At 38.3% G+C, this 18,375-nt stretch overlaps 2 protein-coding genes across 2 annotated transcripts in view; both read right to left on the reverse strand.

The window, feature by feature from the left end:
• Positions 1–6,537: 6,537 nt before the first annotated feature.
• btg3 (B-cell translocation gene 3) lies at positions 6,538–13,441 on the reverse strand. The gene is made up of 5 exons (XM_015039186.1): positions 13,327–13,441; positions 11,492–11,697; positions 11,240–11,377; positions 8,434–8,626; positions 6,538–7,093 (listed from the first exon to the last, which is right to left on the reverse strand). Exons 2-5 carry the CDS (start codon positions 11,662–11,664, stop codon positions 6,890–6,892), a joined length of 708 nt encoding a protein of 235 aa, XP_014894672.1. The 5' UTR covers positions 11,665–11,697; positions 13,327–13,441; the 3' UTR covers positions 6,538–6,889.
• A 1,801-nt stretch (positions 13,442–15,242) lies between these two features.
• Positions 15,243–18,375, reverse strand: part of cunh21orf91 (chromosome unknown C21orf91 homolog) — a 25,684-nt gene continuing 22,551 nt past the window's right edge. Inside the window, exons 4-5 of the mRNA XM_015039187.1 lie at positions 17,744–17,806; positions 15,243–16,776 (exon numbers count right to left, since the gene is read on the reverse strand). Coding sequence (XP_014894673.1) covers positions 16,604–16,776; positions 17,744–17,806 — 236 coding nt within the window. The 3' untranslated portion in view covers positions 15,243–16,603. The remainder of the gene's footprint in view (positions 16,777–17,743; positions 17,807–18,375) is intronic.

An 18,375-nucleotide genomic window follows, 5' to 3' on the forward strand; every position in this document is an offset into this window, starting at 1 on the left:
CTAACATTTTGTAATTTTTTTAGAAAATGGTATGAAACATATACATATATATAAAAAACTAATCTAAGATTTTATTTTAAGGCATATAGCCCAGCCCTAACTGAAAGTATGGACTTAAACGTCAAGTTGTCTCTTGAAACACCAGAGGTGCTTCCTACAGGATCTTCTTTTTGAGAAGTATTTGGATTTTCATCCAGTTTTTAACCAGCACACCAACCAGAATAGACAAATATGAAAAAGAAGAAAACTCCCTCTCTCTCTCTCTCTCTCTCCATAGCAGACATGTGCTCTTCCCTCATTGGAGGCAATAAAAAAACAGCAGTAAGGATTTGAATTTAACATGTGGAAGAGGCTATTTTTCATATGTTTTCCACTAAACGTCCCATCTACTGACGCTTCGCTGTAGGAACTCACTTAAGAACCCAAGTATGACTAATTTTTCTGTTTCTCTCGGTTTCGTTAAGCTGGAAGAAAAACTATTTGCTGGTGCTATTATATCTCTATTGTTTACATGCAGCTAATTAGAGGAAAGAAACCATGTCTGGTTATTTCAGTAAATTCAATTTTTTTGCCCGCCATTTTGCCTCAGCTCTTCTGTCAACATCTTGCGTCGCATAAACAAATCGACAGGGAAAAAAAATGGAGCAGACATATTCCACTTGTTGTTTAGCCATTAAAGAGGGCTCTCCACATCACCATTCATTTCAAAGCCAAGTCAGAAGAATGCCATGAGTCCTGCAGCTATTTGTTCTTGTCTGCCGAAGTGGAACGGAGCTCACATAACGAGACCATGGTGCTATTAAGATGGTAATGAGGCCAAACTAGCGTGGACACAACAATATGAATCATGGGACAAAGACAGACTCAAAGCAACACTCTGCTGGCCTTATATTACACACAATAACCGGAACTGGTACATGCAGAGATGCGCTCAAAGATCCGTAACAAAGAACTTCTGCATTTCATTTGACTCTGCAACTGAGTCAGACCGCTGGAATGCAACTCCCCTGTCTGTAGCTCGGTGGCTAACCCAGCAGAAGTCTCCCGTAGTTCAACATGCACCATGACATATCACTAACTAAAGCCAAAAGACAACTGGGTGGCTAATGTTTCACTCTATTCTTCACAGAGGGAGGAGTGATTGTGTGGTTTCAGTTCAAATTCCAGCACACTAAATGCCACGCCCGTACTAATGAGATCAAGCTGTGTATTTGCTCGTTTTAAAAACAAAGAATGGGTTAACTGTGCTAAACATTAAAAGATACCAGTCAAGTTTGGGGGTTTTTTTACACTAACAAATGCACACCATCAATAAAAACAACCTACCTGTCTGTAGATTTCAACCATCACATTTTACACAATGCAAAGTCTCTTAAAAGCACACCGAAGAAAAATATTCATGGGTATTTGCGTCAATGACATCACACGAGGCATTGACCAGGTGGCGTTAGTAAAGACTACTACAGATTAGCCACTTTTGATAAATTTCAGCTAATTCTCAAGCATTTATAATCTAATCTAGTCTGACTTCTTAACACCTCTTCCATGGGTTTTGACTGGTGCTAAATGTTCCCCAAATATGCATAGCAGGCTTTATTATAAGCCTGGCTGGCCACCAGGCTTTACTTGGGCCCCCCAACAGGCTTAGCATTGCTTATGTATTTTTTATTTTTTTTATGTTTGAATTTGTTAAGATTTTATAGTTGATGTTCAGGTATTAATCTTCCAATACCACATAATTATCAAGTGATATTTTCAAATTTCCTGTCAACTTTAAAAAAATTTTACCTCAAAAACATGGTGGCTAGCTGGATGAATTGCTGTTGAGCGCCCGAACCACCGGGCTTAACAAGTTTTCTGTGGGAAATCTTGCATAGTGTATGCAATTCCAGTAGATTCTCATCTCCCTTCAGTGCTTTGTCTGAGATTTCTCCCACTGAATTTGATTCCTCAGGAGACATTTCATCCTATCCAATCAGCAAACAGAAGGAGTTGTGAAAGATGACGTCAATTTTGCGCACTGTTTAAGAGCTGTAGTCTACCTTATAGGGCTGGAGTTTGGAAGTGGACAAAGTGAATGAAGATATTCAGTCAGTCTTGGCTACACTTCCAAACATTGAGCACTGAAAGTCAGAACAAGATTAATGTTTAAAGACATTGGCTAAGATGTAGTCTGGCTCTGCACTTCTCTTTTCGCTGTGGGGGATGGATGTTTACGGCACACGCAATTTTCGGGAAGCTTCCTAGCATAGCTTCCTTCACAGTAGAGCCGGTGCATTACATATGTGACAGCCAAACGTTAGCAATTGGGTAAAATCAAATCAACTCCAGAGGCTATTAGCATACTATGATACACCTCAAACTTTTGCTGCATGAAGTCACTACCTTTGCAGGAAGTCGAAGAAAAACATTACGAGATGAGCTGCAAAGAACGCTCATTGGTTGTTTTATGTTGTGATCTCACCAAAGGCACATGGACAATGTTTCAAAACACAAAAACAAAAGAATGACAAAATGTGACAATAAAACATTACTCTTTTGGTGACAAACTTTACCTAAAGCTTGTTTGATTTACACATGAATGATGACTAGAAACTCAAAGTAAAACACCATGTGTCTTCAAAATAAAACGTGAAAAGGATCTGATTTGATTGATTGAAACATATGATCTTGATTAGAAACTGACAAAATTGCACAGATAAATCCCCAGGGGACAAGAAGAAATATATATATATATATATATATATATATATATATATATATATATATATCATCCAATCAGGTGTTTTACACAACACAATGCACTTCCAGAAACGCCAAGAGCCAACAAAAATCCCTTTACGGTGCTGATCATTAAACTTTAAATAGCTGACTTTCTTCCTCTGAATCATTTAAACCAGCAGAGAAAATAAATCTGCCAACATGAGCAAACGTGTATTTAAGTTGATATGAAAGCCGGGATTTCAGACTGGATAAGGGGGTAGAGACGGAGAGGTGGGGTGGAGGGGTGGGTTAAAACTGCTGGCAGATGGCAGACTAAAAAAGCAGCACTTTGAAGTCCTCCAGCCACAGGTTTAAAAGCGGATCAAGCTTTTGTGTTCACCAGCGAACGATAAACCAAAAGACATCGCACAGATGCAGACGTTTGTGACATTGAATTAAAAACAGTCCTGGCGTTTTAGCTGCTATCATAAATCAATACATTTTTAAAGTAGTCGGTAGAAGGCAGCCACCAAAAGAAACTGATCAAATTAATAATCCAATACCCTGTAACTTTAACACGGTGGCTGATTAGGATAAAACGGAGAAATGTAAATAATTGCCGAATTTCAATTTCGTTCCGTTATTTTCTGTAGGACGGCTAGGAATTAGTGGAAAAATAAATAGCAGACCTATTAAAAATCAAACTTTACAACAGTTATTTCAATTAAACCTCACTTTGATAGCACGCTTGTTTGAGCTTACTAGCTAACTAATCGACCTTTGACTCCCAGTTTCTCCCTTCGGAGTCATTTAATTAGTTTACATTTATATGTGCTTTAGTTAACGGCAACTATCAACTTCGACTGATACAAAACCCTCCAAAAAATTAAGCACTTGGTCAAAGCTCGACGAAAGCAGTTAACAGTCAGAGGCTAACGACTGACCATCCTGTTGGACTGCCCTGTTGTTTTTTTTTTTTGTTTTTTGTTTTTTTGCTCTGTTGTCGTTTTTACTGAGGGGGAAAAAATCATCAAAGTACTCAGCTTTCGTGTGGTTGTCTGGAAACTTACCTGGGAGGAGGCTCAACAGCAGAAAGCAAAGCCGGGGGTTCGAAAGCTCCATCCTTGTGTGAAATATCCCAACAGTTCTTTGGAGAAACTTGCCGAAAGAAGTTGCACCGATACCGACTGGAAAACGTCAGCCTCGCTCTGTTTCCACCGAAGCATCCAAACTCCACTCCGCCTCCTCCGCTGCTCCCCGTGCAGGTGCACAGCGAAGCGCGCCGCAGGCCGTCACGTGACACCCACCATGACGCGCGCATAGACGGTTCAGGGACGCCCCCTGCTGGCGAAAAAGAAAACGGACAAGGTCATCGAGAAATACGTCGTGTCAGAAGAGAGTTTTGTTTTTAGTAATTAATCATCCTATAAATTTGATGGATTTAACGCTCTTGATACACGCAGTGGTTCTAAGATTCAGGATGAAAATAATGCACAATGTTCTTGATGGCTGAACATATGGTAAAAGAAGGTGACACATTCAGTACCCGTCTTTACAAAGTTCCTTATAAAGCAGAATTGGAGAATTGGGCAGATGAACTTTCAGCTAGCAGTGCTTCCAGAAAATATTCTGGTACTAGCCTTTGCTTCCTTCTTCCTCATTTTGTCACATTACAGGCTTATTAGTATGGATTGAAATGTGATATCAAACAGCCACTTAATGACAAAGTAAAAGCTTGTTTTCAGATATTTTTGATAAATTAAAAAAATAAACATTTAAATATACCTTTTGCAGCCTTTCTTAACTCAAACTTGAGCTCAGGTGCATCTGATTTCCACTGATCATCCTTGAAATGAAATGATTTCAGTCCACCCGATGTAAATTTAGTAGAATGCACATTTGGAATGGTACAGGGTTTCACGGCTGACATTGAATAAAACAAAACAATGAAGGCCAAAGAATTCTCTTAGACCTCTGAAATTGAAAGTTTCAGAGGATCACAGTCCAAATCTGCATGTGAGATACAGTTGTTATTGTACGCATGTGCGAGCAGGCACAGAGACTGTTGCTGTTTGTAATGAAGTGTTCATCCTGTCCAGGCCCCAAGAGTTATCCAATTGATTAGGTTCTTTTTTTCTGTCTTTTCTCAATCTGGCAAGCTAACACTTGTTGAATTTTCATCTTGCACATAGCAAATCCATTTTGCTCTAGGCTCTTTATACAACAGATCTTATGTTACTGTATCACGTGGCTGTTGTTTTTCTCTGGAACATGTTCTCTGCCCAGGGACTGCAGATGAAAATTAGCTGTCCAAGTAACAATGGAATACAATCAGAATATGCATTTCTGATTGATATCCAGTGGTGTGCGCAAACATTGTGGGAGGCAGGTGCTTGAAAATAGAAATAGGGAAGAGATAGTTTTTAATACGGGCAATATGACTTTCATGGTCAGAAGAGGAAGTAAGGACAAAAAAATAGGAGGTCCCTATTTCTGTTCCAGCCAGTAGAAACAGGGAACTCCTTGCAGTATCAACGTTGAATGCACTGCAAGAAAATATTGCTGTGCCTTGAGTGTTTGGTACAGTTGAAATTGATGTCTCAATCACAACGTATGCTTCTAAGCAAAATTGACTGGAAATTTGGGTGGTTAGTGAGGTTGGACTCCATTTTGCCACCTTTGCTTCGAAATCTTATTCAGATACTTTTCAGTGACTTGACTCGCTAAGTGAAACAGTACACACGAGCTGATGTTATCAAGCCTTTATCTACGTCAATTACAATTTTCTGCTTGCAGCTAATTAAAATATATTGAAGATTAGAAGGTTACATCAAAACAATGAAGAAAAACAAAACCCTATTAACACAGAAATGTGATCTTAATGAAAATTCTTTAATACCTCCTCAGAACATATGTTCTAATTTATTTGATGGCGTTAAAAGGAGTAAAACCAACAGCAAAAACAGCTTTATAGATAGCAAAACCAAAAGATGCCAGGTTGTCTACTTTAAATCCTGTTCTGAGTGTTGCAGCCAGATGTTACGGCATATGTTGGCAATATTGAGGGTTTTAAATTCACACCAAGATAAAAATACAATATTTATCTTCCTTTAGCACAAACATATCTTCAGAAAAGAACATGTACTGAAACTGTTGCTTGTTGGTGCAAAGCCTATTTATATAAAAGTAAACATTGCATTTAATTGGTAAATTAACATCTGGGGGGAAATCAGAGGCACAGAATACACCTTGTTTGAAGTTTCCACGGTCCGTGATTGTTTGGGGTGTTTTCTGGTGTTTTATCTACTGGATTTTTTTTAAAATCCTCAGTCAGAGCAACCATCGACTCATTTCTACTGAGAGGTTTTGATCTTCATGCAGGACTTGGTACCAGAACGAACTGCCTAAGATACCAAAAGCTGGTTTATTGTTACTGTTTGATTGCCCAGCAAACTGACGTGATCTCCTCCACGTCGCCTTGACGACGCTATTCATGTAAAAAGGAACCCCAGTCAAGTACATAGAACTGAACATGCGGTACTTTATAGAAGCCTGAAATTTCTATTAAAGTGTCGTTTTTTATTTTTTAAATTATAGGTTGTTACAGCTAATGCTGTAATGGCTTACAGCATTAGCTGTAAGCCATTATCATCAAAAGTGTAATAAATAAGTCTTGAAATATTTCACTCCTATCATGAATCATGAGCTTCACTTTCTGACAAAAACTAAACTTTCTGAAGCCATTCCAATATATATATATATATATATATATATATTATTTTTTTTAATATACCTGTACGTTATTTGAACAAAACAGCAGAGGAATAAACAAGGTGTGATGCTTGGAAATGTTTAATAAAAGTTTATAACATTAAGCCTATACATCTGAAAATCTTTGCTTAATAAATAAAACATTTCATCACAAAGGACATTAAGCTGCATACATGAACGTCTCCTGTAGTAAAAATACAGTACTTCACAAAATTACACATGTAGAATTCCAATTTTATTGCCTAATTTCATACAATTTATTCCAACTATAACAAAAAGATCTAAAGTGCAAAAAAGACTGAAAAACAATATTTGTGTTATAAAAATTCATGTTTCTTTAAAAAAAAAAAAAAAAATCTCAGTCAAAGTTTTTTCTAGGTTTAATGTCCAGTGTGAACAACAAGCACCGTGGTCCCTAACTGTAACTATGTGCCACGTTCTGTTGCGTGTCCCAGTAGTCAGGGCACGCTCTGTAGACGGGAGGGATCCAAACGTTGCTCCTCAACGTGTGGGAGGCTCTGCCGCGAGGCCTGTAGCCGTAGTGAGGCCGTGGAAGGATGTGACCCTTCCCAGGCACCATCTTTTTGGGGTGCCAGGAAGGGGCTCCAGGGTTCATGGTCTAAAACGAGAGGAAAAGTCGTCAGAAGCGGATCGTTGATGCTTTATTTTTGGTTCGCTGAACAAAAACAACGGAGCATCATAGCTGTCAGACATAGACGGTGATGTTTTATTACATTCCTGGTTCAAGCTACACAAGAGTTCTCATTATACAACTAATGGGAACTCAAAATACACAAAAGAAAAAGTGCCCTTAAAGAATTTAGAGGAGCAGAATTATGTTTTTTTGCGACATAGTGCCATTTTCTATCACAATCAGGTAACTATGCTACCTTCAGTTGTTATAAAAATGCTATATATATTAAATATGACTTAAAGAAATGTTACTTCATAATTCAATGCCTTGAAATTGGACATTTGTCTCTTTAAAAACTTCTGCCCTTTCTGAAACTCCACGTCCAGGAAGCCATCACATTGCTCCTAGATCAACTCTTTACAAATGTTTTTACCTCAGTTTCACTGAGAAACGGCTCATCTAACAAGCTCAGCAGGTGTTTGCTAATTGCTGCTGGCTAGTCTGAAGGACCTGAATAGGGGGAGTCACTGCAGATGGGTGTGCTGTAATTGTAATTGAAACTGCAGCTTTGATGAGGAAATGTGCCTTGAAGACAGCACTAGTTCCAACCTGCCATCTTGCAAGGCTGAATGGTTGCCATGGGAGACTAAAGGATTTCTCAAACATGCATTAAAGAATCAAAGATAGACCCAAGGTGTGGTTTTGATGAGGGAACAATCTTATAATATGATGTAGAGCTCAGAAAAGTCGATTTTCCATAATACTGCCCCTTTAAAAAAAATGCTAATGTGCTCAAAACTATCTTCTAACAAATAATAATGATGCTACTAACTAGCTGCGTTTCCACTGGCCACGTAACTGTGCAAATAAGAATTCCGAAAATAAATTACTTAATGAGAACACAGTAATTTCTTTCAAAAAAAACTTTCCATAAAATTTTTTTGCGCTAGGATGAGGTGGATTTTCGGCTGCATTAAAATTACTGTATTTCTCAAAAACTGCAATGGAAACTCTTTTTGCAGGTCACATGATCAACATGTTACTACTGGCAGAAAAGACGAAGATGACGGCAGGAAGTGGCAGGAGGACAATGGCGTGGCATGAATTTTAATGGCTTATCGCGTGAACAAACTTTTTCATGTGGGTTTTTTATTATGTTCCTTATTTAATATGACGTTGCGATTACAAAAATGTATTTTTCTGGCATTAGTAGAATATCTACAACGTTTCGCATACATTTGTAACAGAAATGGAGCTACTGAGAAAATGAAAAGAGCCAGGCCAGGATTACAAGATCCTACACAGGACAGGATAGAGCACAGTACCTGGTGGGTCCAGCGGCTGTTGGGGACAGTGAGGGGGGAACTGCTGGTGCTTTCCTCGTCAGAAGAAGAACCCGAATGGTAGTCCGATGTCACTCTCTCCAGAGCGCTGGTCACCTTCTTTGCAACATCTTTATCATCCTCATCATCACTCCTGAAAGTGGCGACTGAGAAGCAAGGATTTTGCTCTCCATACCTGCCAATTGGAGAAAATAAGGAAAACATCAACTACAGACCATTCTGTTGGAGAAGAAGAAAGGCCTCTATGCTGGACATATTTTTTTGTTTTGAATGAATCTTTGAAGAAAAAAAAAATCTTATCTAGGGTTGAGATGATTGATTACTGAAATAATTGTAAACAAATTTAGTAATCAGCTAATTGTTAACTGGAGCATACAGAGTATGCAAGGCAACATATTCAGAACAGCAATTAAAGCCAAAGCTGTACAAAAAAAATGCACATATTGCATTTAAGATAAAAACAATGCTGTCTGTAAATATTTTTACCAAAACTCCTCAGGTGGTAAATAGTTTTAATTCAATCGGTTCAGATTTACTGAGTAGGTAACATTTTATTACAGTTTAGGCAATAAAATATTTATTTTCTTATTTAAAAAAGTAATGACTTTATCTATTTGCATCTTTTAAGATGTAAAAGAAATGAAAAACATAATGTAAAAAAAAAAAGAAGAAAAAAAAGGCTGAAGTAGTTACAAAAAACGAATGGGTAACACTTTATTTGAAGGGGTGTGCATAAGATTGACATGACACTAGGGGTGTAACGATACAATAATTTCACGATACGATATTCTGGTCACGATACGATGTGTATCACAGTATTTGTTGAACGATACAATTCGCTACGATTCAGTGCATCTTTACGATTTTCTGAAAGATTTTAGAAGGACAGAGTGATTTTAGTGACATTTTGTGTTCCATAGACTTGAATTTAGTTAACTGAAAACTGATTAAAAGCACCAACTACACAATACCTGACTCTGATTGGACAGTCAGTCTGCAGCTGGACAAAATGAATCAAAGACGCAGTGAGAGAATTAGTTTCTGTCATTTAATTCATGTGGATTTGACATAAAACTCAAAAGTTTAAACGGTAATCCAGGAGCAGAGTGGGGAGATTATCAGCCTCTGTAGACTCTCAATATGCAAATGATTGCACTTATGTTTTTTCTTTTGGACACTGTGTCTTCATTTTGGAGTAAAAATGCAGCCACAAATGCAGTCTTTTGGACTATGGGGTAAAAGGCTTTTCTACCTTGTCTCCCGGAGTTAGCCGTGGCTGTAAGCTGCTTTCGTCTAACTGCTAATGGCTCCGCCTCACCCCATAGTGATCGACTCCCTGCAGCTACGCAGCGCCGCTATTCCCCTGCTTGGATCTCTGAGTAGCTGCCTCTCAGACTGCCAGGATCTCATAGTACTCTCAGCCTCTGATACTTTTTGTCTGTTGCTACTAAGAATGATCGATCAGCCATTGTTATCATGGAAATCCTCACTGCGCCACGGATTCCGGCTGGGTTTTTTTTCCTCTTCGTCTTCCTGCTCAAAACACAGCGCCGCTGCATGCTGCGCGCCCGCTTCGGATAATATCAACCCATGTTCATTCTTCAGGTAATCCTTTATATACAGAACAGAAGCCGCTAAGCTAAAAACTAATTACGAAGTGAATGCTACCAGTCTAAATTTGCATTAATTTCGCGATTTCACTGCTTTTGCAGCTGCTCCGTTAGCGCCGCTTCTCCGTTCCGCTTCTCTTTCACGGTTACTTGCGCAACTTTACTTCGTTTCTCAGCAACAAAATGCAGCCCATTGTTATTTATTGAAGATTTTACATTTCCAAAAACACAGGAATCTAATGTTTCGTTTCGTACATTTGGAAGCTCATTCCCTCTCACATAATCGGAAAAGACGGGGAATGGCGGCGCTTTTGATATTTGGAAAAATATGGTTTACTAATTTTAGCATAACTCCGGTTATACTTGGCCTATTAACACAATTTAAAAACTGGTGTGTAGTTTATAATGTGCACTTTAAGCTCGAGTTGAAAGTTAGACTGAGGGAGGCGGAGTCTTGCTGCTACGCCGTAACAAACTAGACATTAAAAAGGGCTATACGGCTATGGACCCCTATGGTTTCACAGATCGATACTCGCGGGAGAAAAATCGATACTTTCCGAGGGCGGAAAATATCAATATATATCGCCGAATCGATTTATTTATATAGCTCTACATGACACTGCCATAAACATGACATAACACCTGTCATGAACATAAAGGAGTCTTTATAAATGTCTATAAGTGTCATTCGGTAAATAATGACATTTTTAATGCAAAGTTGCTCTAAAAGGTGCATTAAAAGTGGCAACTTTGCATGATTTTGTAAATTATGATAATTAATGCAAAGTTGGCATTTTTAATGGACTTTCAATGCAACTTTGCATTAAAAGTGTCATTATTTACCGAATGACACTTCATGACAACTGTCATAAACATTCATAAAGACTCCTTCATGTTCATGACAGATGTTATGTTAGTCTTATGCACACCCCTTCAAATAAAGTGTTACCAAAGAATGTGCCTTTTTTTTTTGTCCTGTTATCAACTGAATAAAAGACAGATTAATCGATTATTAAAAATAATTATTAGTTGCATCAAGAAGGTATGAAAATTGTTTTTTGTTATGTGTATTAGAGGAAAGTTTTATCACTTTTGTAATATTAAATACCTTGTAAAACATCTAGCAAATAAAAAAAAAATAAAATAAAATAGAAGAAGAAAGGTTGACCAAGTCTCACCTGCAACAAACCTCTCCAGGATCCACCCACAGCGTGAGCTCACGAGGAAGTCCCAGGTCACTATATTTTATCCCGCTCTCCCGGCAAGCCCGAAGGAGATCCGGATCCTGCCTATTGAATCTGTTTATTCGGATGCCCCTGAAACCCCCCCCCCAAAAAAAAACAAACAAAACCATGTTTTGCTTAACAACTAAAAGCTTATTCTCAGTACAGACTGATTTAACATTCAGTGCTGTTAATTATCAACAGTACCTGTATGCCTGGCCTTTGCTGGGGCTTTCGGGGTACCAGTGACCCTTGAACTTCTCCTGTAGCGCAACAGCCAGCCTCTCGATAAACAGCTCGATCTTGTCAGATTCCAGCTTCTCCCCTTTCTTCACGAGTCTCTTAAGAAAGAAAACCACTGCTGCTATCTCTCGCATCATGTTTCACGTCTGGTCATTACGGCTCGTGAGCTCCTGCAAGAAAATTGGAATTGAATGAGACTCACAGAACCAGACAAGTGCCTTGTGTGTTTAAATGTTTCTTTAGACAAATTACTAGCCTACATAACATAATCAGTTTGGTACTTGCATGTGAAACTGAACCTCTCTACCTCTGCAAAGGTCTGAAAATCAACCACTGTCCAGTTTTGCTCTTCTGTGAGAGCCAGAACCCACTGTTGCCAACTTAGTCACTATATTTACAGACTTTTCAGAAAATAAATAAATAAAAAAATGGAATCGGCACTTTTAAAGAACAGTGATCAGCCAGAAAACTGCAATCGGTGCACCCCTACAACACAATACTCACCTGTCCAAAAGCAAATCACAAGTCCACGGAAATTACACAATACAACAATTTTAAGAGCCATCAATTTTTTTTATTTCTTTTAATTTAGCAGACAAAGTGTCAAGTGAAGGTCTTTGTTGGAAATGAGAAACTGCCCCTCCTTCCCAGATAAACAGATTGGCTAAAAATGAAATGCATGAATATAAAATACTGAGGCCACACCAAAAATCATTCCAGTGTTTGTAAACATGTCTCCAAGTTATACATGCAAGCGAATCTGCCATCTGGAAACGTAAAGTTTACTCGTGCACAGATGGCAAACTGGCTCATGTAGATGCCTGGTTTTTGTTTTATGGAGCTCACTGGTGTTGTAATTACAGTAAAGTCTACATGCTAACAAATCAGGGTGAAATTAGAAGCCTTATGAGAATGTAAAATGCATGCTATTTTACTGACTGGTATTTTCCTAATTTATATATTTAAAAAAAACACTGAATGATGGTTATGATCGCTGCATTTCTATGTGACGTTTACACAGATTGCATCCGATAATTTATCATCTGCTACATCTTGCATAACTTTACTGTATACTACTGGACCAGTGTCTGAAATAAAAGGTAGATAAAACTGTTGAATTTCTTCACTTTTTACGAACAACCGATTTAAAGTTTTTGAGAGAAAACATTCAGAAGCTCGGTGAAAACTGAAGAACAGTCAACTACCCTGATTAATGGCCATTCATAGCGCTTAGCGTTTTGTTTCTTCGCGTTCGTGCGTATGACGCTTACCAAAGATCATTCCAATGAGGGAAAGACGACACTAAGGTAATAAGCCACTTTCAAAAGCTACGACAACGTCTCTTACGAGGAGATGGACCCACTCAAGTTTAACGGTCTGTTAATTAAATAGGTCCTGGAAAGGCGGGCTGTGACGCAGACGTTCCGTTTATTCCCGCACGGCACGCTCCATAACAAAGCTAACCGAGGCTAGCTAGAGCTAACGGCTGGGGACGAAACAGCTGGCTCGGTTCGCTCATAAATTAACTCAAACCTAAAAAGGAACCGGTATAAGCATTTTAGCTATAATTCCAAGTCGTTTGTGTGTATAGAAAACAATTACTCTCTTGTTATAATCGAAACCAAGCACAAGCTACATAATTACCACGCTATGTTACGGCTAACATCTTCATCTTGCTAACAGCCCGGGTAAGTTGCCACGGCTACAGAGGAAAAAATACAACAGCAAAATGTAACAGACAAACAACACGGTCCCATTCTTATTAAACCATAGCACCAAATCGTTTGAACACAGGTTACCTTATATATCAACGACGTCCCTCGCAGCATGGACTAAAAATGAATGGTCAGAAATGTGTGGTTAACGGAAAACTCTTGACTCTCCATGGTGACTCCGCCCATTACAGTTTCGGCTCCGCCTACTCATTTTCCTCATTGGTTAAAATTGAGCTCTGCATCGCATTCATTGGTTGAATATATGTCTATCAATGATGAGTCATTTTTGTGACTCATGTCGTTATTATCTATGTGGGTTGCAATCACGGGTGTAACGTTGCGTTACCCATCCTCAAACATTGAAAAGGTGGACAAAGACATTTTTTTAAATTGTTTTCAACCTGAAGGCAGCTTTGAATTAAGAATATTAAGGTGTTTTTTTTTTAAATAAAGTATTGTAAAGCTTTATGCGCTTTTTTGTCCTCAGGGTGGCGCTCTTTATGCGTTTATCCCATGAGGGCTGTGGGCAAGAAGGCTCTCCTGTATTACAGTGTAACTGAAAAAGCCTGACTAAAGACACTCGATGCAGGACAGCCTGTGACTTACTTTTCAGTGGAGCCTTCTCCCGAGTCAGGTTAAGACTCCCACAGAGCTGCTCTGCACAAGCTTGTAGGACTCGGGGGCTGACAGCATCTGGACCTGTTCTGGTTCAGTAAATATGAAGATAACAGTATCACGTTGCACGTGTAACTGCAGGGGGCAGTGTCGCACCACAGAGTGAAATACTGGGAAACAAAGATGTGCTTTGTGTAAGCAACCAGTGATGATTTGGCCATGCAAATAAATAAATAAAAAATAAAAAAAACCCGACAAAATCCCCCCATACTCTTCACCTCATAGAGATCACTTGCTTCATTGTTGAACTTTGTTTTTCCCTTTCCTTCCTTTTCACAATTATTTAAAAATTCTGATAAATTACATTAAAATATGAGAATGTAACATGACAAAATGAGGCAAATTGGGAGTGAATACTTTAAATGCGCTACTTTAAAAAAAAGTTTGTAATTGGTATTAAAAAAAACAGCATGTCAGATAATGTAAAAATACCTGTATTTTTATTTTTATTGGAAAAACAAGTTATTTAAGCACAATTCAAAAGACAAATTATTTCCACACACAATAAATAGGATGCAAATACATCAAAGACAGATTCAGCCATGAACAAAAACAAATAAAATAAAAAAGTAAGCAAATGAACAGTCAGGCTACAACTAAAGTAGAAGTGTAACAGATATGCCTCTGTGTTCAGTTGGAGATAATGGAACCACAGTAAGATGGGACTGGTTCTCCCACCGAGCGGGGAGAAAGGCCCAGACATGTTCTAACAGCACAAGAAAGCAACTCGAAAACAAATGTACAACCAAAGATTTAAAAAGCTAAAAAAGAAAAAAACTGCTTTAACAACCAAACAAAAACGCACTCAAGCAGACGGCAAATAACTGTCTAAAGTAAAACCCATTAAAGAAAAAAAAAAAAAAAAAAAAAGCTTAAAACTGAGCTAAAACCATTTCTTTAGACCCTAAAAAAGGGTCAAAAACATCTAATCTCTTACAAAGAGAGCAAAATACACATAATGCTGAGCTTTTCTACACATCAAGCTTAGAAACTCTTAAAATTGGCGACCTCGCCCTCTGAAGAAAAGTCAAACCAATACTCTCTGGATAAGGCGGTATGTATTTTAGTCTGTAGCTTGCATAGGATTCATGTACCTTTGTCTTCCTTTGTTTAAAAGTCAGGGACATACATAGGCACTGAAGACCAAACCGCCCTGCTTGTATTGCTATGTGGACACTTTGTCTGACACATTCAAACAGGAGAGAAAGAAAGCAACTTGAGAATGAATCAATAAAGTATGCTCTGACCACATGAAAACAAGTAAGGATAAGTCACATGGGTTATTAATCCGTTTGGTGTTGCATCATCATCATATGGTGTTTTTTTTTTGTTTTGTTTTTTTTAAATAAAATGCAGAACAGACTTTGGTATTGTACCTGGTTTTGCTTTTCAGAATCTCCATGTTCTCTTGAATAAGTGTATAACCATCCATGGTGCTTTGTGCTTGATAGCTACACGACAGACGTCACACTGCTTTGTATGAAATGGGGAAACTTATTACACCAGAAGTAACAGAACGGACACAGACTTGAAGGTGAACCTCACGTAACACGTCTCCTTAGGCAACAGAGTGTAAAAAGTCATGATTGAAAAACATAATTAGAAACCAAACTGACAGAGATCTAGTATGTACGTCGTTCCCAAACACTGAATCGGTGGAAATGTGAAGCTTTTTTGGAGTACTTTCAGGTGTACAGTTTTAAAATGTAATGTAAAATATTTTTCAAAATATTTTACTCATAATAAGTCATTTCCTCAAGGTGGACTACAAGTCATTTTTAAATTACTTTTGCTTAGCTCTAGGACCATAATCGTCTGACCCAAACAAGGACCAGAATGACGATAAATGGACGTATGGTAAAAAAAAAAAAGCTTTCAGAAAATAACTATTAGATTATTTTATGACAATTTTTTTCCTCTATAATTTATGATAGTACTTAACTATAAAGAAATATGAATGGACAAACAGTGGTTTGCTGATTTCAGACACTCAGTTTTCACCAATCATTGAGTCCAAACGGCATTTTCAGGACAATCTGACACCTCGTCTCACTACCTGTTTTAGGTAAATATTGTGCAGCTAGGAAGCTTGACTGAATAGAATACTTTTTCATTTTTCAAAGATCAAAATACTGATTCTCATATCTTAACTGAAAACGAATTGAAGAAACACTAAAAAAAACTGAATGTCCGTAGCTACTTTGTTCAAGAGAACGAAGGTAAAGACGTGCCGAGCACAATGAAACTGATTAATTATCGAACAGCATACGAAATAAAACTCGGTGTAAAAGAAAACCACCAGCAAATATTAAAAGTCAATTCAAACAAAAAACGTTTTTTAAGAGTCTGCGGCACGTTAAAACGCAGACGTTCCCTTCCAGTTCTACGCTGTGGCGTATCTGGAACCCGCTGTCCTCAACATGCATGCTGGGTAATCAGCAGGTTGCAATTCAAGCCGCAACAAGCCAAGCGCTGAAAACCCTCGCATCGTTTCTGCGCCCGCAAAACAACCGAGCCCTTGACAACTTGTGAGGATGCAGAGCCGGTGGCCCAATGCCGGCACAGTGTAAAAGTCTAGCGGAATCCAGACGCTTCCTCCATGCTGAGGCAGTCCACTTCATCATGGTCATCATCATCATCCTCTTCAGAGAGTCCACCTTTGGGGGTGCTGCCGTCTCCCAGCCCTTCATTCCACGGCGGCTCCGCTGGTGCTGGCCTTCACGCCGGCCCTGCTGATGTGCAGCCAGGGCAGTTTGGTGCAGTTTTTAAAAAGCTGCTCGATGGCGACGTGGCGGACGTGCAGCTCAGACGCCAAGGCGTCCTTCTCCTGCACGGCGGCCGTCAGCTCCTCAAAGACCTCTGCAGAGACGGGCAGCACACAGACGTGTGAAATGATTAAATCTTTATAAGAACTTCAAGCAACGTGAGCAAACAAACAAACAAAAACGAAAAAAAAAAGGGACAACTTCAGCGATGTTTCTTCACAAACTAAAATGGAAAGGCTTTGCTAAGTTCTGCGCCCATCAGAAATAACTTTTGGAATACCGCAGCTGTAGTAAATCAGTTAATCAACCCTCATCTCTTCAAAGTTACATATTTGTTTACTTTCTTTAAAAAAAATTTTTAAAATTCCAGGCTGAAAGTTACGATGTAGAATTACAACCACACTAAGGAAGAAATAAATAAAAATTATGAGAAAAAAGTCGTAATATTGCAAGAAAAAAGTCATACAATAATTAAGTCACATCACAAGAATAAAGTCAGTGTTACTGAATAATTTTACCAGAATAAAGTCGCAACATTAGTTGAATTAAGTAGTAACCTTATGAGAACTCCGACATGAAAAATAAAATATTAAAGTGAGGAATGTTGAGCATCTTGTGAAGTTACTTTGGTATCAGTTTTACAAATGAGAAAAAACAATCAACACATTCACGTCAAATTATTATCAGAATAACTGGAAACGATTTTCAAGCTTCTGCATATATTTTGTAGGAAAAAAATAAATCACAGACTAGAGCTGGTCATGTCTGATTTTGGTCTCATTAAAACCACTCTTACGACTTTCTTCTGGTGTTTTTTTTTTTTTTCTGGTAATATTATAACTTTATTCTTGTAAATTTAAAAATAAAAAATGTCTTCGTCTGGCCCTAGTTTTCAATGATATAAAATGGTCCAATATTTAGATTTAGAATATGTTGCAGTCGTGAGATGAAGACTAACTATGAATAATCTGGATTAATTTAAATAACATTAAAATTTGAACATTGGATTCAGATACACAGCTAAAAGAATCCCATCACATTAGTAGGAAACTAAGACTTACTTTCAATCTGTTTCAGCAGTTGGCTGTTCAGCTGATGGAGCTCATCCACACTCATTTTCGTCACTGAGAGAGAAAACATTGGTTTATTATTATTAGAGGAACATATCATATTAAATTCTGGTACAGAAAGAACTATGCAGGGTGGAATGAGATGTAAAGATGGGGGGAAATGACATTAATTTCTTCTACCTTATCTCCTACAAACATTATTCATGACATACAGTATTCTGACTCAATAAAGCAGGGGTGTCAAACTCAATTTCACTGAGGGCCACTTCGGCATATTGGCCACCCTCAAAGGGCCACATTGACGGTACAAATCAGGAGTGCCCAGCTGCAGTCCTTCAGACTGCAACTTTTAGATGCATCCCTGCTAAAACACACCCCAGGCAAAAGGTTGACTTCCCTCATTAGCAGCAACTCAGTTCTGTAGAGCCTTATAATGAGTAAATGATCCAGGTGTGTTAGAGAAGGAATGTATCTAAAGCTGCACATAGTAGCTCTGGAAAACTAGACTTGGGCACCCCTAGCATAAAATGTATGAAAATACAATGTTAAAAATAAATTGAACACCTCATATTGTTAAATAACTCTTTGGAGCTTCTGGTTAGGAAGCGCATTCGAAACCTTTG

Source organism: Poecilia latipinna, unplaced genomic scaffold, assembly GCF_001443285.1.
Source record: "Poecilia latipinna isolate Pla-1442-1.1 unplaced genomic scaffold, P_latipinna-1.0 Scaffold465, whole genome shotgun sequence".
NCBI classification, from domain to species: Eukaryota; Metazoa; Chordata; class Actinopteri; order Cyprinodontiformes; family Poeciliidae; genus Poecilia; species Poecilia latipinna.